General features: G+C 35.4%; 3 protein-coding genes across 10 annotated transcripts; all 3 read left to right on the top strand.

Moving 5' to 3' along the window:
- Window positions 1-676: 676 nt before the first annotated feature.
- LOC121744737 (serine/threonine-protein kinase EDR1-like) lies at window positions 677-10,387 on the top strand. Of its 7 annotated transcripts, none has more exons than XM_042138345.1 (17): window positions 677-827; window positions 1,898-2,276; window positions 3,388-3,591; window positions 3,688-3,879; window positions 4,031-4,287; window positions 4,645-4,725; window positions 5,665-5,760; window positions 6,417-6,503; window positions 7,107-7,221; window positions 7,737-8,037; window positions 8,421-8,544; window positions 8,655-8,674; window positions 8,756-8,912; window positions 9,159-9,447; window positions 9,554-9,626; window positions 9,719-9,800; window positions 10,369-10,387. In XM_042138345.1, exons 2-17 carry the CDS (start codon window positions 2,031-2,033, stop codon window positions 10,370-10,372), a joined length of 2,328 nt encoding a protein of 775 aa, XP_041994279.1. In that variant the 5' UTR covers window positions 677-827; window positions 1,898-2,030; the 3' UTR covers window positions 10,373-10,387. The 7 variants fall into 7 exon arrangements, with proteins under 7 accessions (XP_041994279.1, XP_041994282.1, XP_041994283.1 ...); XM_042138348.1 differs by lacking the exon at window positions 10,369-10,387 and adding an exon at window positions 10,047-10,171; XM_042138346.1 differs by having other exon boundaries at window positions 678-827; window positions 1,892-2,276.
- Window positions 10,388-12,851: 2,464 nt separating this feature from the next.
- LOC121743606 lies at window positions 12,852-13,712 on the top strand. Its single transcript, XM_042136934.1, has one exon. It carries the CDS (start codon window positions 13,024-13,026, stop codon window positions 13,519-13,521), a length of 498 nt encoding a protein of 165 aa, XP_041992868.1. The 5' UTR covers window positions 12,852-13,023; the 3' UTR covers window positions 13,522-13,712.
- Window positions 13,713-17,246: 3,534 nt separating this feature from the next.
- LOC121745323 (trihelix transcription factor ASIL2-like) lies at window positions 17,247-20,151 on the top strand. 2 transcript variants are annotated; one of them, XM_042139181.1, is made up of 2 exons: window positions 17,247-18,649; window positions 19,827-20,151. In XM_042139181.1, exons 1-2 carry the CDS (start codon window positions 17,752-17,754, stop codon window positions 19,877-19,879), a joined length of 951 nt encoding a protein of 316 aa, XP_041995115.1. In that variant the 5' UTR covers window positions 17,247-17,751; the 3' UTR covers window positions 19,880-20,151. The 2 variants fall into 2 exon arrangements, with proteins under 2 accessions (XP_041995115.1, XP_041995116.1); XM_042139182.1 differs by having other exon boundaries at window positions 17,249-18,649; window positions 19,781-20,151.
- The last annotated feature ends 2,221 nt before the right edge of the window (window positions 20,152-22,372 follow it).

The following is a 22,372-nucleotide window of genomic DNA, read 5'->3' as shown; positions in this document are numbered from 1 at the left end:
AAAATTTAAAGATATTTGTCGTTTATAATAAATACTTTTTGAAATGTTCGAATATAAATATATAATAAATTTAATCTATTTATTACTCTTCCATCATAAAATAATTGAACTATATTATTTTTCGAAATATTCAGAAATAAGTAAGTCAGGTTTTTATTATGGTAAGAGTTGGCCATTTGAATCTGCATTGATTCTTTTATCACTTATTCAATAAATAGGGAGTAGTATTTTTAAATTTTCGTGTTAAAGGGAAATGTTCACTTGTCGTGTTACCGATTCCGAAATAAACATCTTTTTGTATACTATTTATTTCAAATAGAAATTTCCGTCTTTATAGTTACTTTGTCTATTTAATTATAATTCACGTGGCAAATAACTAGTACGCATTATCTGTGATTATTATTATTATCCTAAATTTGTTTACACAATCTGTTTGGAAGTTATAAAGCCTTTTAATCATTTAGTGCATGCATAAAATTCATTACGAAATTTGTAGTAAATGCGAAGTAATAATAAGTTATGATTTATCTTTGATTTTGGTGACTCTAAATCGGACACGCTGTATTAGAAATTTAGAATGTGCGCCGTTGGTTTGAACGCCCCTTTTCGAATTAAAAATATTCGCAAAATTAAACCACGCCAGGAGTCGGTGACGTTTATTATTTATATTAATATTAAATCTCCAGGCTGAACTAATCAATCTAACTCCATTGATTTTCTTTTAATAATGACGCCAACGTAGAAGCAGAGTTTAACGCCACTTCTGCCAGATTCAGATTGCCATGATTCCGCTAATCATTCTCAGATTTACGGCTGCAGATCTTCCGGTAACTCTCCTTCATCATTATTTGCCATTGTTTGTTCCGTTTCCAGCTTTTGTTGATGTGAATTCGTTAATACACTGCTGCTTGATTGGTTATTTGTTCCTTTCTACATGCTTTCCGGATGTACGGATGAGGAACTTTTGTTTCATTAATTAATTGGAAAATGAATTTTAATTCGTTAATACACTGCAGCTATCTTCTTTACTTTTAGTGTAAGTTTTTGGATTTCTTATTGGCTGATTGTTTCCTGTTTGAAGATCAATTTAAGTTCTCTATTGATTGTTGACTTTGTAACGAGAATGTGTTTTTTCCCTTCCTATCATTGTCATTTCCACTCCTTTGCTATATTCATTGTTTAATTGATCAATGAATCCAGTCCTTCCTTATTTTTCTTTAGTTTTTACTTTGTTCTCTTGTTTGTGAATATCATGCTTGTGTATTGGAGTTGTGGAGAGACAGCTGTTGTTTGATGGATTTGTTGGAAAGTAGATTATATCATTGGTTATCACATTGCATCCTGTTGGCTAGTGAAGGATAAGTTGGAGTCTTGGAGCTAGTTTTTATTCTCATGTTTTGGGAATTGGTTACAAAATCAGTACAAGGAAAGCCTAGTTTTGAAACTAAAGGAAAAATCAAGTACCGTAGCGGAAAAACAAAGATAGAAAATGTGTTGCCTAAGCTAGAAAAGTTATTTAGCAGTGAATCTATCATGTTGGGAGGTTAATGTGCTTCTCCGTTCTAGTTCACTTTGGTGCCACATAAGATGAAAGGAATAGACATGCATCAACTATAAAATCTGTCAGGAAAATCTACTTTTATTTATTGACATCTATGTGGATAGCATGATTTTCAGATTCATTTTCATCTATGTGGAAAAAAGGTGACCCTGAAAATGTTTTTATTATATGTACCATCTTCATTGTGTCCATTTTTTGGGTGGATACGAGAGATAGTTTATTCGGTTAAAAAATGCTAATTGGTACATTCTGTTATGAAATGCATTAAGATAACCACTGTGAAAATAATTGAACTGTCTGAGCTAGCTCATTTCCCCCCTCCTTTTCAAGTTGTAGATTCTTTGTTCTACACGCAAATCATAGACAAGCTGTTTATGAACAATTTGTGGAGCAGAGCTTGCGTTTGCTATGACTCTTATGCATGTTGCATGTTGCCAAACATGATATTGTATTTTGAGTTCAAGAATACATGGAGGAGACAACGGACGACACTAGACTGGTGGAAGGATCAGTTCATAATGCCCAGTGGTGGCCGTCAGGTCTTATTGATAAACTGCGAGTAATTTCTCTGGCATCTCCAGATGAAACCTCAAGTTCTAAATCAAAATGTCAGCTTGACTGTGGGAGTCCAGCCCTTCATTTAGCATCACAGATTTTGTGGGACACTGGAAAGCTAGCAGAACCAATTCCGGATGGTTTCTACTTTGTCTATCCAGTAAGTGTTACAGAGTATAATTAATTTTAAGATGTGCTATACATTTTTTGTATGCTAAACTTACGACTAATATATTCTGCTTTGTTTGGTGAAGTTTATAAAATAAGAAATAAAATAGATAAGATAATGTTACTATGTTTAATTAGTTTGATTTTATTCCTTCCAATCTAGTTTATGACAGATATGTAGATCACATTGCCTCAAAGCCATTTTCAATCACACCTCAAAAAGTTTTTATTATATTGAATTTGCAACCAGTTCTCTTTTCTACTCTGTTATTTTTCAAGAAGTGCTATGCAATGTTGTTACAAGTAATTAAGAAAACTTCTTGCATAGACTCCAGGGATTTTTTTGAGTATCTTGGCCACCACTGCTGCTGCATTCCTTTGATCATTGTAATAAATTGGTTCCTGATTCGTAACATTTAGTATCAAATTATTGTGCTCAAGCCAAAACTATGTATCCAGTTTCCACATCTGTGACATGCAAATTTGCAGACAAAGCCATCTTTTTAGTGAGATTCTCCCCGAATTGTTTATTAGCTTTGTATGACTAACACCAAGCATATGTTGCTATTAGTGTAATACATCTCTTTCAAATCTGCATAACAGTGAGGGATTATCGCCATTAAACTACTCGACTTTCAGTCTTAAGAACACATTAATTTCTGAAAACAATAGCATTGATGTAGATAAATATTGCGTGAAAGCTCTGGGTTCTAAGTTCTAACAAATTTTCAGTCATAGCCCTATATTAGAGTCTAATAGTTCTATTCATGCTTACCAGCTCAGGGTCTTCTTTGTTAAGGAATTTTGTGTTAGCTTACATTTTGGAACTTGTATATTGTGCATGATGGAATTGTTTAATAAACTGCTCTTCTTGTCATAGATGGAATAGTTTAATAAACTGTTCTTCTTTTTCATTCTATGAAATGGAGGCCCTTTGTGTTTTATTGATAAAGGAATGTATACCATTTCATACTGTTCGTGCTAATGACTTGATTTACTTTCTCTTCTAAACCAGGCATTACCTTATTAAAATGGCAAGGGGCATTGCAAACCAACTTAATTGTGGCTATCTTGGCTACTTATGATTCTTCTTAATTTTTTAGGAAAGAAGATTCAAGGAGCTTTTTGATACTATTCCCTCCATAGATGAGCTCCAGGCTTTGGATGCTGATGGGCTCAGGCCCAATGTTATTCTTGTTGATGCACGTAAAGATAAGAAGCTTTCTATGTTAAAGCAGCTAGCTGTCACATTGGTGAGGGGACTCAATCCAAATCCTGCCGCCATTACCAAGAAGCTAGCTGGATTGGTGTGCAATTCTTTGAGTTCCTTTTTACCGTAGTTTTTTCTTTGAGGTAGCTTCATAAAATTAAGTTTTTTAAATATTTTATTAATACCTCTATAGGTCTGTGATTTCTTCAAAAGACCCAAATTGGAACCCGATCATGTGAGAGGCGCACTTGAAGCGGTCTCTCATGCATTGGACAGTCAAGGTATCCATATGCTGGGCCATGTAAAGCATGGATCTTGCCATTCCAAAGCTATCTTATTCAAAGTTCTTGCTGATACTGTTGGCCTGGAATGTATGCTTATGGTGGTAAGGTGCCAACCTCTTTTTTAAGACAAGCAATGAGTTTTATATTTATCATACCATCAGCAGCTGCTTATCTTCCTACTTTTTTCCATAGCTGAATTTGTTCTGCATAAACAACTCCTCATTTTGTGTTTGTATTTGCCACTTCTTCCAGGGTTTAGATAGAGAAGGGGTAATACAGCGATCAGACGCGTATAGGCACCTGTCTGCCATAGTTGTTTTAAATTCTATTGAATATTTGGTTGATCTTGCACGTAGCCCTGGGAAGTTGGTGCCATGCTCAGCTAAGGCAGTCCTTCTCTCTCATCTCTCTGCTGGTGAGAGTGATTCTGCTGAAAATGATTCATATGATTCACCTATTGAACCAAATAGTCCAGTGCGTGCATTTTCAGATCAAACAGAAGTTGAAGGGTAAGAATAAATGTTTTGGATCCAGTGTGTGTTGTCCTTAACTTGGAACTTTATATAAAATCTCTTTGTACTGAGCCTTAACCTTTTAGCATTACACCCTGTCCCCTGATACTGCTGGAATATAGTGCTTTCAGCTTATACATGCGGTGGCGCCTCTTTTTGGGAAGTTGTTTAACAATCCAAATCTCAGAACTGATAATCTGATCCTTGTTGCGTGCATCTATTTTTATTTCCCACAGAGAAAATAATGTGTAGCATGCATGGAAACTTTTTCTGTGTTGCTATCAAACTAAAATAATATTCATCTGATCATGTGATTAGTTTGGGTGAGGTTACTAAATTCCTGTTCATGTCCAGATTATCCCACAGTGAACCAAATTCCTTTTGGAGGCGTAGTCGAAAGAAAACAATAGCTGAACAAAGGACCGCAAGTTCAAGGTCTTGTAAATTTTCTAAACTGAAAATGCACTCCTATATTCCTCTTTTCTAGATGAAGGAGGTGGTAAATTTTGAGTGAAGTGCTATACCGAAGTGTGATCTTCAGTTTCTAATTAAGGATGTGTATCTTGTGTCAGGGGCAGTGTCCCTCAGGCACCTCTAACTTAATGGTTTTCTCCAACATCTGGCATGCCCTTTATAGCTTTATAGGATACGAACTTAATGATAAAAGTGAATTTTAGTCAAAAACCCAATGAATTGTTAGAGCTGACAATATGTTGAACTAGATCACACATCTGAAATGCCGCATGTTATCTACTTTGTTCACAACTAGTTTGATACTTTATTAAGACTAGTTTGTGTTTGAGAAAGCATCTTTACTTGTCCAAATACTCAAATATTAGCATGCATGAAATCATATGTAGAATTTTGACATCTTGCAAGTTAGTTTTGGATTAGTACAAAACTAGGCATCAGGATATTTCTTTTTTTTGTTAATTCTCTAAATCAGCTTGTTAATATACTATTCCTCCACATATATTTATGATAGGGTAGTACCACACACTTATTTTTATCCAAGGGGCTGATGTTTCTAAGATTAGATAGGAATATATTCTTTCCCACCCATCTCATTTTGCATCCTAAAACATTTCTATTACGTGCCACTTCATTTTCTATCTGCATTACCTAGATTTGCAATAAATTTCATTCATGCAAAAATTGTTCATTTTTTCACCAAGAAAATTAATTTGTTTCTCAGTTCATTCAAGCCAGTGAGGTTGCAAGTTTGTCCATTAAATTTCACTTTAATTTTATTGAATTTTGTTCGTATGTTGATGTAACTTCTTGCCATTTTTTCATGTATGAAATGCTGCTTTTACCCATTCATTTAGATTTCATTATCCACTTACTTTTCTGTTGGGCTATAAAATGTTCCAGTCCCGAGCATCCTTTCTTCCGTGGACATGGGCGATCTTTGCTTGGAGATTGCAGGCATTCATTCCAAGAGTATGAAAATGATAACAACGCATCAAGGTCTGTAGCTACAGCATTTGTAATATGGTAGTCAGTTCAGATGAAGCATATGTTTTGTGTGCTCTCTAGTGTACTTCTCTCATTCTCATAATAATCATCGATCTAGGATGTCTATCAGGAAGATTGCATCTGTTTGCTGGTTATATGTCTATCACTGGAATTAATCCTGGTGAAGCATTGTCTAGCATCTCTAACATATGCTTGAGACAAGAATTGATCAGCATATAAAACTGAAACATTTGATTAGTTGGCCTACCGTTTATTCATCCCATTGCTTTAATTACGTATATTTTATGGAGCTAGCTTCTTTATCCGTCTCATCAATATTGATCTTTTGGTGTTTGTTCATAATGATAACATCTTCTCCCTTGGTCCCTATATACTTGCAAAAAGATAATGGGATAAAATTAAGGTAAAAACTGAGAAGTGTTCTATACATTTTTATTATGCGATGTCATTAACTGTTACAACGGTAAACTCTCATCTTAATCTTCAACCTTATACTCACAGATTAATTGTACAATGCAGTGCAGTGACGAATCCTTCATTTCTCTAATTGCTTTTCAACATGCATTTCTTCCAGTCCCTCTGCCTTTGTTTTCTTCAGAAATATATTTTACAATGCCTTTCTCATATAATTTACAATCATATTGAAGGTCTGTTGGTGCATCTCCAATAGAAGCTCGTAGGAGAAGACGGCGATGCATTAGCATGGTTCCCGAGATTGGTGATGATATAGTGAGGTGGTTCTCTCTTTTTGCTTGCTTCATCCTAGATGTGCTCACATTGAATCGGTGATGTTGTTCATTGTATCTTAATTCTTAAAATATTTCGTATAGGGGATAGAAATTGTATGACAACTGTACCATGTGAAGGGCCAAACCTACTTTATCAGTGACGATGGAATGGCTATATGATAATTGACCAGCACACGAGCAATATGACTATTATTATTAGATGCCATTTGACTTCCAGAACAAAATTTCCCATGGGTTTTATGAAGGTTGATATTCTAATGATTAGGTAGAAAATAAATTATTGCATGAATTGTGGCTAAATTCTGTTCATTGCAGAACTTGATGTGAACTTTCTTGGATGCTTGGCTGAATATGTTAATGAAAAATGTCAAATTGAAAATGATGACTGTTTTTATGCATCTATTATTGTATATCTACTTGTGAGTTCTATCTGTAGCAAGGCTCTCTGCTTTCTATTTCAGAAACCTCTTCCGCGCAGTTTAAAAATATATCTTCTTTACTTAGCATTTTATAGTTTAAGTGTTGCCTTGATAATGTTGCGATTCTGCATGGGAATGTTCTTACATGGTCATCAAAGTTTGAATTCAGGGCTGTTCGTGAGATGAATGAAACACTCAAGAGAAATCGTCATCCAGAGGAACAAGTAGCTTCGTCTTATAGTTGTTCCGCGAGTGAACAAGAAGACTACTCAGACCGAGGAAGTGTAAGAACCTTTACCTTTTTTATTCCTTTACACTAATTAGTGTAGTTAACCCAGTAAACAGTTGGTGATAAAAGAGTAATAAAGCAATTTATCTGCAGTGACTAAATTTCTTTATTTGTAGTTTGAGAAATGCTGAACTTTATAGTGGAATATTTCCTTTCTGTGGCAATTTATTCTCCTTTTCTTTCATTTTCGGATAACATTTCCTGTTCATTAAATTCAACATGGGTCTAATGGGTTTTTAGCAGTTTAAGGATATATTAAAAATAGCTACATACCTTTCAAAGTTTTGCTTTTCTTTGGAAAATATTACAAACTATGATCTTCAAAATGATGGCAGAATACTTACTCCGCATGCTTTCCATATTTTCTGCTTTATGTTTAAACGTATGGCCAGTGTTGCCTTTAATAGACTTGTCGCTTTTGCATGAATATGTATACGTGCCCCACTATTTATCTTCAACCTCTATGTTGGTAGTTGGATTTGTTATATAATGGCCATCTTTCATTTCCAGGTGTCAAGGTTCAATCCGGATCCACATGATGGTCTATATGGTCAAAAGCCATTGACATATAATCTTCCCCTGAAACAATTACACTCTCAAAAGGCAATCTCTTTGCCTTCTTCGCCTCAACGATTTTCCAAGAAAGGTTATCTTATGAGTGACACCTCAGAAATTTGTTCGAGTCCTGATATGATGTCAACATTTAATAAAGTGCTTGAGTCTTCAAAGTTCCTGAACCAGCCACTGCTACCGTTCGAAGAATGGAATATTGATTTTTCTGAATTAACCATCGGAGCTCGTGTAGGAATTGGTACGTATGTATGTATGAATGTTCTTAGATTAGCTTTAGTGAAGCATGAATTTGGTGTGGATTGAAGTAGAAGCAGAAGTATTTGTTGTCATATTTGGAACCATCTTTATAGTTGCATGTCCTGCACCTCAAGAACTTTGTGCTCCATAGAGATGTGTGCGTAACCATTTTTTTAATCTTTTTTTTAACTCAACAAACTCTACAGGATGGTTAGGTATAAAGTTTCTGCTCTCAAATTGAGACTCACTAGTTGATATGTAGTTTTAAATTTATTCTCATTACACGTGCTTTGCAAAGTACTTTATTTGTTTTCAGAACACTCTACCCTCTATTTACCTCTCAGCTCTGTTGAAGACTATTTTATCTTCTTCCTCGTGCATTAGGATTCTTTGGTGAAGTTTTTCGTGGCACCTGGAATGGTTTAGATGTTGGGATCAAAGTATTTCTGGAACAAGATCCAACTGCTGAAAATATTGAAGATTTCTGCAACGAAATATCTATCTTGAGGTAATATATTTGTTATACCTCTGATGTTTTGAGTCTGTTGTGAAAATGACATCCTTTGTAAGGGGAATGTGACATATTCAGTTTCTAATGATTCCTTTTCTATCCCACAGCCGGATTCGCCACCCAAATGGTAATCATCCTGCCTAACTTACTGTTTCTTTCTCTACTGTCAAATGTTTGTTAGCAAAAGCACATTGTCTTCTTCATGTAGTTATATTATTCCTTGGTGCGTGCACAACACCTCCACGTCTCTCCCTAGTTACTGAATTTATGGAGATGGGTTCACTGTATTATTTAATCCATGCAAGTGGGCTGAAAAAGAAGCTGAGTTGGCAAAGGAGACTCAAAATGCTTAGTGATATATGCAGGTGTGTTGCTGAATGTCAATCTTTGTTTCATCATCTTTGGCTTATTTGAATATTGCATCTTGAAATGTTGTATTTTTGGCGAATTGTAAATGTTAGGTAGTATCGATCATGTCAAATGGTGACTTTATTTGATTTGGTGTCCGTAGGCTCATCAGTAAAGACAATATGATTTTTGGTTTATGGTCGGATTCACTAGATTCTTCCTTTTGCCACTAATTCTGGTCCATTCTTTCCCGGGGTATGTAGGGGATTAACAAGCATCCATCGAATGAATGTGGTACACCGTGATCTGAAAAGTGCAAATTGCCTTGTGAACAAGCATTGGGTGGTGAAGATATGTGATTTTGGACTTTCGCGGAAACTGATCACCAGGCCCATGAAAGATTCTTCTTCAGCTGGAACGCCAGAATGGATGGCACCGGAACTCATTCGCAATGAGCCATTCACAGAAAAATGCGATATCTTCAGCTTGGGCGTCATAATGTGGGAGCTCTGCACACTCAAAAGACCATGGGAAGGCATACCATCTGTACAGGTAAGCCTCAGCAAACAGCAACTACCGCACAAACAAAACTCCCATTCTTCCATAGCAAGCCTAAGAGGGTCACATGATGTACATTTGATGTTGTCTTGACGAGCAGGTAGTTTATGCTGTTGGCCACGACAGGCAGACACTTGAAATCCCAGAAGGTCCTCTAGGCAAGCTGATATCAGGTAGTACTTTAAGATTAAGTTATGATGTATTCTTATACATTCTGTGTTCCTTTGGGAGAAATACAAACCTAATTATTTTCTGCCTTATTCAGACTGCTGGGCTGAACCAGATGAACGACCAAGCTGTCAGGAGATTCTGTCACGCCTGCAAGAATGCGAGCTCTTATTGTGCTAGTATGTGACTCTTATTCATATCTTTCGAGGAATACATATTACTATTGCCCTTCTGTGCAATAATTGAACATACAAGGTGTTAGATGGGCGTTGTTGAAAACAAGTATTGCAAATATGGGCCGATAATTAGCAAGATTTTGTACTACGGATGTAGACTATGATCGGATGCAATTGTATGGAATGAAATAGAGCAAACTGCTTGCGTAACATTGTCTCGTTGCTTACTTGTAATTGGATTGTTATCAGGTTGCTTCTAAAACAGAACATGAAAATACTGCTCGTCTGCTCCTTTGGCTAGAACTTCTGCAAATTCCTGGGCTTATGTTCAGACAACTATTGGGCAGTAATACTAATATACTAAGTATTAGAAATGGGCATTTCTAAGGGGCGAGTGGCCCATTTCTAATAAGGCACGCCCAGTGGGACAGAATACAAATACTAATATATTAACACTAAGAGTACCATTTAAAGTCCATTTTCCATTTTCTTGTGGAATTTTGAACTTTCTATTTACAGGGTGATTAGTTCATTTCCAATTTAATTTTTCTTTTTTTTTTACTATTACTAGTTGAGAACATCGAGGCCAAAATGTAGCAGCCCTTTTGGTGGTGGCTCGTGAATCATGATTCATGACCAGCCTAAGCTTATCAGTTATCATACAGAAAATGTGCCCACCCTAGGCTGGGGAATTCTTTTGTCAGTATAACTATTGAACAAGAATTATACATTTGTTACCACACTTCTCATTCCATTATTCGAAACCCCACTTACTTGAAATATATCCATCACAACTTACTCCCCTTAAATCGACTAGTGTCCGTTTCAAGTGGCCATAATGAGATCTTACTATATTTAAACATATTTTTGTCACACTTGGCATATAGGTTCCACAATTTTATGTAGAAGAACTGTAGAAGTGGTGTCATCTCATTCACAAATATTTGTACTGCATAGGTACTAACACGATCCACATCTCGTGAAGTTCATTCCACCCATGTGAAAGAACTAGTCAATTTTCATTAAATCAAAACAAACATCATTTGCAGAGATTTCAATGTAATTTGTTGAGAAAACAAACTGTCATGCCCCAAGTTTACAAGAAAGAGGTGCATAGTGCATTGTTCTAAAGGAAAAGGAAGCCCCCATGCCCATGTCCCCCCTCTACAAATCCCACTTGCTATATTTTATAAGAATTATATGCTCCTATAATTTTAACAAAAATATTGAAGGGTCCTATATCTCAATTTATTTATTCCTATCCATATGAATAAAATAACGTTAAATTTTTTTTTAGCCAAGGACAAGTGTACGATTAAGTACCCATAATTATAAACATAGTAATTAACAATTAGGGTTTTGATGTCTGGTCAGCATTTATTTGGTCTTGGATATATTTCCTTAGAACGTATGCACTTAATTTTTTGAGAATATGTCAAAAGAGTTGGTGCAGTTGGGCAACAGAGCCAAACAGATTTATGATTGTGATTGTGATCGTGATCATGATCAGATAGAATTTTCTGATGAAAAAACAAGAAAAGAAAAATAATGAAAACGGCAACCATAAAAATAATGAGAAGAAAAAGTGTCAGTAAAATTCCTTGTTTGTTACAGCTTCTTGGTGTCAGACTTCTTTCTCTCTATAATTGATGAAGAGAGAGATACCATATTCAGACAGCCCACGACATGACCTCCTCAAAAAGAATCCCATAGCCATCAAGATTATCATGATATAAGCATAATTAGCCATTGCTAGTTTTCTTAAACCTAATCATTTAGTTTGGATTTTGTGATTTAGGGGAGATTAAGATTTGAATGGAGCACGACACCCTCCAAAATGGACCCTCTTCTCCATCCTTCACATGCTGCCCACTAACATCTACATCTCTACTATTAAATGATATATGGGGTCCTCCAATCCAACTCCATTAGACTATATATATACCCACAAATTTAATTAATCAAATCATATAAATTTCAATTTTATCTAATTTCTTCAATTTCCCTTTTTTTCTTGGGAAGAGACCTTTTCTTTTTGTAGTTGGCCAACAGGGGTGAGATGCATTAATCTGTCTAACTGAATTCTTTGGATATGAGTAATAAATATACAAAAAAATAATATTCCTCGAGTCACCATATTGCTTTTGAATTTCGTTATATGATGTTAAATTGAAAAGATAAAGCTTATTTATATCTGAAAGAAAATGATACCGGTAATTTTGTGTTCTACCAAAGATAAAAAATGGATCTTGGATTAAAATTAAAACTATGGAAAAGTTCACCATGTGTATATATTGGGTTAATAAGACAAGCATGTATCACACAAGTCAAAGTTAATTAGCACTTCCCAAAGCTAAATAAAGGTTATCATATCCCTCACTTTTCAGTGAAACCCACAATCCACATGACCTTTTCTTGCTTGGGGATATTGGAAGATCACAAATCCTCTCAAAAGAAGATCTCTATACCCAATACACCACAACTATGTGTCCCATATTTTGATTTCATATCCTAATTTCTCCATCCCCAATCTATACACCATTAAGAGAATTGAACTTCTCCACTCCCCTCCTCATCAATGACCCTACTTTCCACTAATTGCTTGGATTGGTACACACTAGCAACTTAGCAAAATCATCTAAATATTGACATGTGTCACGTTTTGATTTCGCCACATGTACTAGAACCCGCGGCCAGTCGGATGACTTGGAAAAACCAATCATGGACAAACATGTGTGTGCCCATAAGCAACCAACCCCTCACACCCAACCCAAATTATTGAACTCAGTGATGGGAGGATGGCAAGGGGTGAATGATAGATCTAAAAGGCAAAGTACAACACACATTAAATCATGGCAAGAGTTTTTTCACATTCCAATCCATCACAAGTCACCAAATAAAATACTACATTCCAATACTACTATATATATGCCACGTAATATTTTTAGTAAAACAAATACTAATTCGCCAACAGAAATAATTAAGTGGAAAATGAATAAAAAGAAAGGTCCAAAAGCATATAATAGAAACTTGCATGAAAAAAACAACAACTACTATATTCAACTGAAGTGATTGATACCCACCAGCATTCTCTCTCTCTCTCTCTTTCTCTTCAAATATTAAGAGAAGAAGAGAACAAAGAGAAAAGAAGCTTCTCTTCATCTTCCTCTTCCTCTCCTCAAATCTCCCTCTCTCTCAAAAATAATAGGAAAAAGAGTTTTGAGCCATGAAAAACAGCATAAGGTGCTGCATTTCGTGCATTCTGCCGTGCGGGGCCCTCGACGTGATCCGCATAGTGCACACCAACGGGCACGTGGAGGAAATCAGCGGCGCGGTGACGGCCGCAGAGATCATGAAACTGCACCCCAAACACGTCCTAAAGAAGCCGTCGTCTCCGTCGGCGGCGGACGGCATGTGCCCCAAAATAATCGTAGTTCCACCCGACGCGCAGCTCCAGCGCGGCAAGATTTACTTCCTCATGCCCCTCCCGCCGCCGCCGCAGCCCAAGAAGAAGAAGAAGAGCCAAGCTTCTAGAACCAACGGAGCTTCCAAAACCGACGGTAATACTAATACTAACTCCGTCACTGACCTACTTGTCTCCGATCGTTATTTGAGCGAGATTTTGTCGGAGAAGGTTTCGTCGCAGAGAGATCGCCGGCGAGGCCGCGGCCGTGTTTGGAGACCGCATTTAGATAGCATTTCTGAGGGAGGATCTGATGCCTAGTAATTTATTTTATTTTCTTTTTTTTATATAGTTTTTACTTCGTCAGATTATTTACTAGGGTTTCTCAACTCAATACTAGTATTGGCTGTAACCCTTAATTTCTTGTTTTTATATTTTGCTACTGTTTTTGTATGAGCATTCAAGGAAGAAAATAAGGTTAATTAGTTAAAGAATAAATTTCAAGAATTAAATTTATGTGGATTAGAGCAGTAATTAGATAAAACAATATATATAGATAAGATTGACTGGAAATTTGAAAGCGAACCCACTTCTACAGTTGATAGTGGAGTTGTTGCAACTGTGTTTAATTTCGTTTTGTGACAAATTAATTACTTAAGTTTGTGTGATGGTTATATATATAAGTGATCAAATCGGTTTCCATGTTTTCTGGTTGTAGCTGCCTCACAATATTTGTAGTGCACATATACATAAAAGAAAAAAAAATTAATGAACAGAATGATTTTTGAAGGTAGTGATGTCGGTTGGAATAGTTAAGGACAAAAGTATTAATTATAATCAGAGAGGATTGGCCTACTTTACATGTTATATCATATTCTATAGTTTGAATAATATGTTGGTATTGTAAATGAAATTAGTCCAAAAGCAATGCTAGTATATCATTTGCTCAAATTATCGTGTGAGATGGTATCATGTGTGTAAATTATTGCTCCATAAAACACGAGGATTAGTTGAGAAGCATTATTTACTAATTGAAATCTAATGATACTTTTGTCAATAAGTATAGTTAAAAGTAGCTAGAACAGTTAAAAAGGTACTCCCTAGAAAAGAACTTATTACGCTTTTAATTAAAGTGTTACCTTTTTAGTTTATAAAACATTATTAATCTTTACTTTGAACGTAGAGTATATAGTTTATAAGGAGTATTACATTTTCCCTTAATTGATCATTGCATTTTCCTTACAAGATATATCTCACTTTACAATGACATAATATTACAAGATTAATATAATTGGCCTAACACACACCACAATATTAGTAAGTTTAATTAGAAAGAATTGCATTAATTAACCGAAAAGTGTCTACATGATTTTCCGTGAGCATTATTTATTTCGTTTATTTTCGTTTGTGAAAGATTTAAAAGCAACCATTGATAGATAGCTACCTGAAATCATAGTACTCCAACAAACCACATCTGTTTAAGAATATTATAGCAAACACTTTTTGAGTTAGCCAACTTCAACCATTTGCATTTGGAATACAATATGTGGATGACGACTGTACCTACTCTAACATCTATCATATCACCACATATGTTTCATATACATCGAATAAAGGCATCATTCTTTATCACAAAACCTACATTATCAAGATTTGAAAATCGAAACATACCATTATTAGTTATAGAGTCTCCAAGTAAATTGTTCAAAACACTTCATGCTTATCCAGTAGGAATGGTCATGAAAATTAAATTATACTATGACACAATTATGATGAAATTACCACGAAGAAATCATCCATGGATATATTGAGTCATTGACAATATCGTCCACATCCGTCACCATAAATTAAAAATATTATTGTATATAAAAATTTTATACTGTGTGAAAATAATCATCTGTATGAATATAATGCATTACAATAAGTCACAAAAATAGAGATGCAATTACTTATGCTGGAAAAATTTTAAATGATCATAATTTAGGATATAAAAGAAAGCGTCCTTAAGTTGAAAATAAATTATCTTAATTTTTTGATTTTGTAGGACGCTTTTATTTGTGTTCCTATTTTGATCGGGACACCAAGAACGACATTACTTTTTAGAGCGTTTGTGGTATATATATGGAAACACAAATTATCCGTATTTTTTGCAGTCTACTCTAATATTGGATTTTAGTTATCAACATAAAAAGAATTTTAATTGGACCTTTCTTCAATGTATGTATACATTCTTAATTCTCTATTTGAAATATATACATCATTTACATTATAATCTTGAATACATGATCCACCAAAATAGCATAAATGTCGATTGCGCGACCCCACACAACATATACCTACACATTTCATTAATCCTTTTACACACTATTGTATAATATCTTTTACACTTAACTAGAGTGCCCCAAACATAAAATTCATATATGTAACTTTAATTTTCTCTATATGACACAACAAAAGAATATGTATGTAGATATAGTGGATCTAATTAGACGTAGGATAATTGGGATCTCAATCAATTGACCACAAATAGATCAAATGATGAAAATTATTGTTTTGTCAAATTATGTAGTAGGACTTATCCGTGCACTTAAAATGAGAATATGGTTGTGGATTAGGCATAGCCATTAGGGCCGTGTCGTTCGCATTCTATATATTTCATGTGCTTTAATTGTCACGTCAACTCTCTTCCATTATCCTCAAAAATAAAACTCCAACTAAAAGTAAGGAATAAATAATTGCAGCTTCACCTATACACTTAACTTCATATTCCATTCTTTTTTGCAGTAGTCTTTTATGAAGGTGATGGCCCCCTTTTGAGTTACTTACCACTATTGATTGGATACATTGACAGGACTAAAAGAACATTGTAATTGTTCCATATTCTTTTGTATTATTTGAAAGTCATCCCACGCCTCTATAATTAAAATAATGTACTTGCTTGAAACTTCAGCTGAATGAGATTGTCTTTTTTTTTAAAGTTTGTTCACGAAAAATATTTGTCTAGTGCAAATTTCTACGTGAACACTACTAAGATATGGAATTGTAGTGTTTAAATCTACCAATATTATGCCATTAGAGATATCGGTCATCCGCATTCTATTTCGCCTTATTCTTATTAACTTATTATAGGAAAAAAAAAAAGAATACAAACTGAGAAAGAAAAACTAAAAATTGTTTGTCACTTATTCAATAAACTTACTAAATACATTATGTGTCAGTAAGTGCAGTTGTATTTTATTTATATAAATTCGTTGAATACTTCGTGTTAATTTCTCCAACCCCAATCATGGAGCAGTGGAATTATATAACGTCTCTTACTTTGTCAAACCACGTGTTTGAGATGGAAAATGGAAATAAATTGAATACCTGGGCCTAATATGATTTATTAGTAATTTAGAAAAATATTTAATTCGTTTTAAAAGTATACAATTTTCTTATGATTAGGACATCTTAAATTGGAATAAAATGAATAAATAGAAAATAATACTGTGAAATAACTTGAACATTAATATAACTATTAACATATTTAAAATTTACAAAAGGATATTATATGGTCGGCTACCTCGTACCTACATAGTTTTAATCTGATCATTATTAGATTATAGATTAATCTCTTTCAAATGATTGGTAAATTTTACTAGTACTCCCTCCGTCTCAAGTTACTCGAGTCGTAATCATTTTTGGGTTGTCCCAAGTTACTTAAGTCATTTCTCTTTTTAGCAAAAAAAACAAAACATCTAACCACATCTACTTTATTCTTTCTTTTATTTTACTTTTTCTCATCTCTCTTACTTTATTTCCCCTTCTACTTTATTTTACTTTATTTAACTCATTAAGTACAACTATCTTAAATCTTGTAACGAAAAGAAACGTCTCAAGTAACGTGGAACGGAGGGAATAGTATAATCGAATATTGTGAAGATAAAGTCAGCCCTTGAGATAAATAAGTAGCATTAGTGTTAATATTCCGACCTCACAAAATTAAGCGGCAATTGCATTGAAAGATAAATAAATTAGTATAAGTTCGTTGGTTACAATAAATGAAAAAAGAAACCCTAGTCGTCGGCAGGTAAGAATGGAGCCGGGAGGGCAAAAACGTCATTACGGAAGAGCACACGGCAATTGCATGACCGGACAATTCCAAACCCACGCTCCTCGTCATCGGCCCATTCACCCCGTGCGTCTTCTCCCTCTAATTTTCCGCCTAAAATAAGCCCAAACCATTTGTTGTTTAATTTCACAGACAAAAACATTCACCAAAAAATTCAAATTCAAATCCAATCCAATCAAATCAATCATCGCTAACCCACAGACGTTACGTGACGCAGTTACCAATGACATTTCGGCCGAATTCGCGTGACCGTCGTTCTCACGCGCTCCCCCCCGCCGATGCCGATACCCCCTCACCAGTCGGCCCTATCCCTCTCCTTTTTACCCCAAACCAATTCCATATCATCATCTCTCCCCTTCCCCTCCCGCCGCCTCTCCTTTTCCGATTCCTTCCTCTCTCAGATCTCGACGCTCAATTGGATTTGCTAGCCTCGTCTACCCATGGGCGATTTGACGGAATCTTCCACTCCTCAGCCGCCGCGCCAGGGCCCATTCCGCGAGGACTGCTGGACGGAGGAGGCCACTTCCACGCTCGTTGATACCTGGGGGCAGCGTTACCTCGAGCTCAACCGAGGTAACCTCCGCCAGAAGGATTGGCAGGAGGTGGCCAATGCGGTCAACGCGCTCCACGGCCATACGAAGAAGACGCGCCGCACCGATGTGCAGTGTAAGAACCGGATCGATACTCTGAAGAAGAAGTACAAGACCGAGAGGACCAGGATCGCTGAATCTAACGGAGCCCTAACGTCGTCCTGGCCGTTTTTCTCCACTCTGGACCACTTGATCGGATCTAATTTCAACAAGCACCTGCAGAGTAAGGTGATCACCTCCGCCGTTCCGATTTCGTCGGCTCAATCTTCGCCGCCGTTGTCTCTTCCTGCTCCGCCGCTGGCTGTGCCGTTATCCTATCGCAAACCGATGTCTCCTGCAATGGTGACGCCGATTAGTCTGCAAAAGCGTCCGATGCTGTCTCCGGCTATGGACAAATCGTTCTTTAGGAAAAACTACTCAGCAATGGCTGCTGCAGCTGCTGCAGCTGACGATGAAGCTGATGATGAGGATGAGTTGGAGGGTGATGAGGTGGAGGGCAGCGAGGATGGTGCTGAAGAGGAGGAAGAGGTAGGGCAAGAAGGGACGAGGAGACTGGCCAAGGCTATAGAGAAGTTTGGGGAAATTTTTGAGAAGGTAGAGGGTATGAAGCAGAGACAGCTGGTGGAGTTGGAAAAGCAAAGGATGCAGTTTGCTAAAGATTTGGAGGTTCAAAGGATGCAGTTGTTTATGGATACACAGGTCCAGTTAGAGAAGGTCAAGCGGGCAAAACGACCTGGATCTTCTGATGGTATAATTGCTATACATCGTGATTTAGTTAATTTTCTACCAATTTGTGCCTTTTTACTTCTATGTGTACCTTTTCTCTTTTCTTACTTAGCTGAGTATATAAATGAAATTGCATACTTTGGCATCAATTAAGAATAAGTCCGTTCAGGTTGCGGCTCGTATTACCTTGGTGATTCTGGTTTTCCTCTGATCATGTAGGTAGATGGGAACGAACCTGCAATCTGAAGTCTTTAGTTGTTGATAGCTAGCATGTCTTTTGTTTTAGTTATGCATGAGAATTGGTTGGCACATTTTGTTATGTGAGCCAGCGGTGTATCTTGTTGATATTAGGATTATCGAGGAAACTAGAAATTGCTCAAGTCATCGTGCTGGAAACTCCCTTCCAAAAGATTGCTCTTGAACATTAAAGCATGTTTTGGCCTCTAAAGGATTATGTGTGCATTTTTGAGATATGATGAATCATCAGTTTTTGGGGTTGATGGACTATAAATGCTAGTTGCAAGATGTAGGGCATTTAATTCCATCTTACAATATTCTTTGGGAGGGAGTCTGGATTTAGCTTTGATGGCTGATGAACTTTCTTAGTTGGTACGGAGTAACATTTAGTTGAATACATCATTATAGACTAATGATGCTAATTTCAATTTAGTGTTGCACTGTGCTTCATTCTTTGTTGTCACTACGTAACATTTGTTTTGAATGTCTCTGAAAGATTAAATATTTAGATCAATAAAATATATTGTTTGAACAATGTTTTTTGTCCTTGCTTCTTTGTTCTGTATTTTATGTCTGTGCCATTTCATGCTGGATGGGATACTGTAGGTTCAGTACTATGATTGAAATGGTAACCTGTTGAGTTATGACTTATGAACCCTTTAGCTCTGGAATTGAGTATGTCATTTACGTCTCAGCACAACTTGTTTTAATATATCTGCCCTTGCTTGTTTGGCTTCTGGTATTATATGTTAAAAGTGGATGTATAATTAGGAACAATTTCAGATTGTGATTATGGCTATTGCATTGTGCATATTCTCGGGGGAAAACATCTAATTGTTTGTATTACCATCTATCTACATTTGGTATACTTTTGTCCTTGATTTTTCCGAGCTGTGATTTTCTGGCAATTATGCAGATATGTATAGCTAGTGCGGACTGAGTTGTTGTGCAATCCTTGGCAGGGTTGAGCGCTGAGCAGCTGAACAATATGGTATTTCTTCTTGTTGATGGCTGAAGAAGATTCTTTAGTCGGGAAAGGAATTGAGTAGCTAATTTTTAAGTAGAAGAGAGATTCATGTCAATGTTAGGGTTCCTTATGATTAATCTACTATTGTCTGCCCCATATGTTTGGCCTGTTTAGGATCATTAATTTTTATTCTTCTGAGTGGATATAGAGGAATTTTTAGTGTTTGAATATGTATAATCCTTCGCATCTGTTGATGTACCTTCTATGATGAATTGTTAATGTAGTAGGATTATGTTTTCAATATATGAAGTTTCTGGTAACAAGTGGTTCTCGACCCTCAGGCTTTAACATAAACTATATAAACGGCTTCTCCTTCATTGTTTTCTACTACAGTTTTGTTTTGCTTTTCTTTGTCAGAAATATCATTTGATTGCGTTGTCAATATCGCTCTTGTTTGTTTATATCTATATGTTCTGATATAACCGTTTGATTCGTGCATATTTTCATTTAGCATTTGTTCCTTCATATACACCTTCTCGTTTGTTATTTGTAGAAGTTTTATGCTGAACAAAAGCATGTAGACACCTTCTAACACTTGTAACTATTGAGGGCCTAAACACCCTAGTGTTTTAGTTCACGTGACGAGTGCTGAATTTAAGGTGAAGGCATTTTGAAATGTATGCGTGTGCAGTGCGCATCCAAAAGTGAATTAATCCGCAAATTCAACCAAATTGACCTTAAATTGAATAATTCACGAAAATAACCTGACGTCCATGGGATTTGATTAAAAATAAGTGAGTTCTCATCAAGTTTTCAAATATTTATTCTTTCAATCTTTTGAAATTTAGTATTCCATCTCTTTCTTAAATTATTGTTCATTTTATGTTGTACTAGAACTCAGGCTAAACGAAATAAATACTCCCTCCGTTTCATAATAAATGACATACTTGGAAAATGACATTAGATTTTAGGAGATGTTTTATGTGTTAGAGGAGAGAGAAAATAATATATTTATATTAATATGAGGTGAAGCTCTTTTCAAAAAGGAAAAGGTGTCATCATTTGTGGGACAAAGAGAGCACGGAGTATAATATATTTTAAGAATACGGAGTATATGTAAAAATGTATTTTGATTTAAAATTTGAAAGTTATAAAAAAATGAGACCGGTATTCCATTTAACTTTTTTACTTATTTCCTATATAAAGTCAAACAATTTCTTAACACTCGTGCCGAATCAAAGTGTGTCTTTAATTGGCGAACGGAAGGATCACTCCATTCATCTAATTAAAATTTTATTTTTGTCATTTTAGTCTGCACTCCCAAATTAGTTCATTTATTTTTTAATATTGTTTTTTACAATAAATTACACTATTAATGATGTGGATTTCACTACCTACTAACATTATTTCAACTACTTTTCTATTTCTATCGCACACCTTATCAATTTCGCGTTGAAGTCTCTATTTTTATTGAATGAGGGATTCTAAGAGTTTAAATGACATTTATTAATGTATTCATTTGACGTTGCAAATAGAGAATTATCAAGATAATATATTAGTTTTAAAAAAAAGAGTACCACTAATGTTTGCATGGCCAATTGGCCTGATAGATTAGTCCAAAATCCAAAAGTTTTGGGTTCCAATTCAGAATTTCTAATCCGAAAAAGTTACAATCCAAATAATTTGTGATCGAATAGCTGCAATAACCTGATAGTCCGATTATGTACAAGTTGGCTCAGTTGATATCGTTACTAGAAATTTGTAAAATTCGACTTTTGTAGTTAAAAGCTAAACAATTTATAGACTTCATAGGTTATTTTAATCACCGCGGAAAAGTTCTCATCTAAACTGAACTGTTTTGTTTTGTTTTGTTTGTGAGGATCATCTAAATTGAACTGCATTTGATCGAATTATGTAAGAAACAATAAGCTTGAAATTGAACCACATATAGCATGTCATAACCGGAGAAGACATCTAGTTCATAATTCATATACTACTAAGTACCCGCCTGCAATAATTAGCTCCCTTTCATGTATGCATAAAAATTATACTATTATCAAAAACCAAAAACACGAAATTTCAAGTGGAATCTATTACACAATCCGGAAGAGAATCTTGTATAATACTCTGTATGAAAATTTTCCCTGATTCAATGCAACAAAACACAAACCCCTCGATTGTGAGGACTAAAAGATATAGTACACTTTATTATAGAATACAACTACAATAGTAGTATATAAAAAAGCTCTTGATTTAGCAGTTTTACTTAAAAATGTGTAAGTTATTCATACCCAGAGTTTCATGTGTGTGCCTACTGCCTACATATTCTCTCAAGTGTAAATCAAGTCCTTCTTTCTCCATCCACTATATACAACTTGCTATGTGAATCTGGTCCTGCAAAATAATCATAGAAAGTTGAGACTGATTACATAATTTCCTCAAATGTTGTCCCACTGAATAGAATGAATAAGAACTTGATTATTCTACATAATCATGCTTAGTCTACATGTTTTTTAATTTCTAAGTCATGCTCCAATTTCG

The sequence above is a fragment of the Salvia splendens genome, chromosome 8 (genome assembly GCF_004379255.2).
Source record: "Salvia splendens isolate huo1 chromosome 8, SspV2, whole genome shotgun sequence".
In the NCBI taxonomy this organism is placed as follows: Eukaryota; Viridiplantae; Streptophyta; class Magnoliopsida; order Lamiales; family Lamiaceae; genus Salvia; species Salvia splendens.
This window is presented reverse-complemented; position numbering and strand designations above follow the sequence as displayed.

What these genes read in the sequence shown, in the direction of transcription:
- LOC121743606 (XM_042136934.1), top strand. Translation starts at nt 13,024, where the DNA reads ATGAAAAACAGCATAAGGTGCTGCATTTCGTGCATTCTGCCGTGCGGG.
- LOC121744737 (XM_042138345.1), top strand. Translation starts at nt 2,031, where the DNA reads ATGGAGGAGACAACGGACGACACTAGACTGGTGGAAGGATCAGTTCAT. An exon ending in GATCAAACAGAAGTTGAAGG is followed by an intron (nt 4,288 to 4,644) that starts GTAAGAATAAAT and finishes GTTCATGTCCAG; the next exon opens with ATTATCCCACAGTGAACCAA. An exon ending in AATGATAACAACGCATCAAG is followed by an intron (nt 5,761 to 6,416) that starts GTCTGTAGCTAC and finishes ATCATATTGAAG; the next exon opens with GTCTGTTGGTGCATCTCCAA.
- LOC121745323 (XM_042139181.1), top strand. Translation starts at nt 17,752, where the DNA reads ATGGGCGATTTGACGGAATCTTCCACTCCTCAGCCGCCGCGCCAGGGC. An exon ending in ACGACCTGGATCTTCTGATG is followed by an intron (nt 18,650 to 19,826) that starts GTATAATTGCTA and finishes AATCCTTGGCAG; the next exon opens with GGTTGAGCGCTGAGCAGCTG.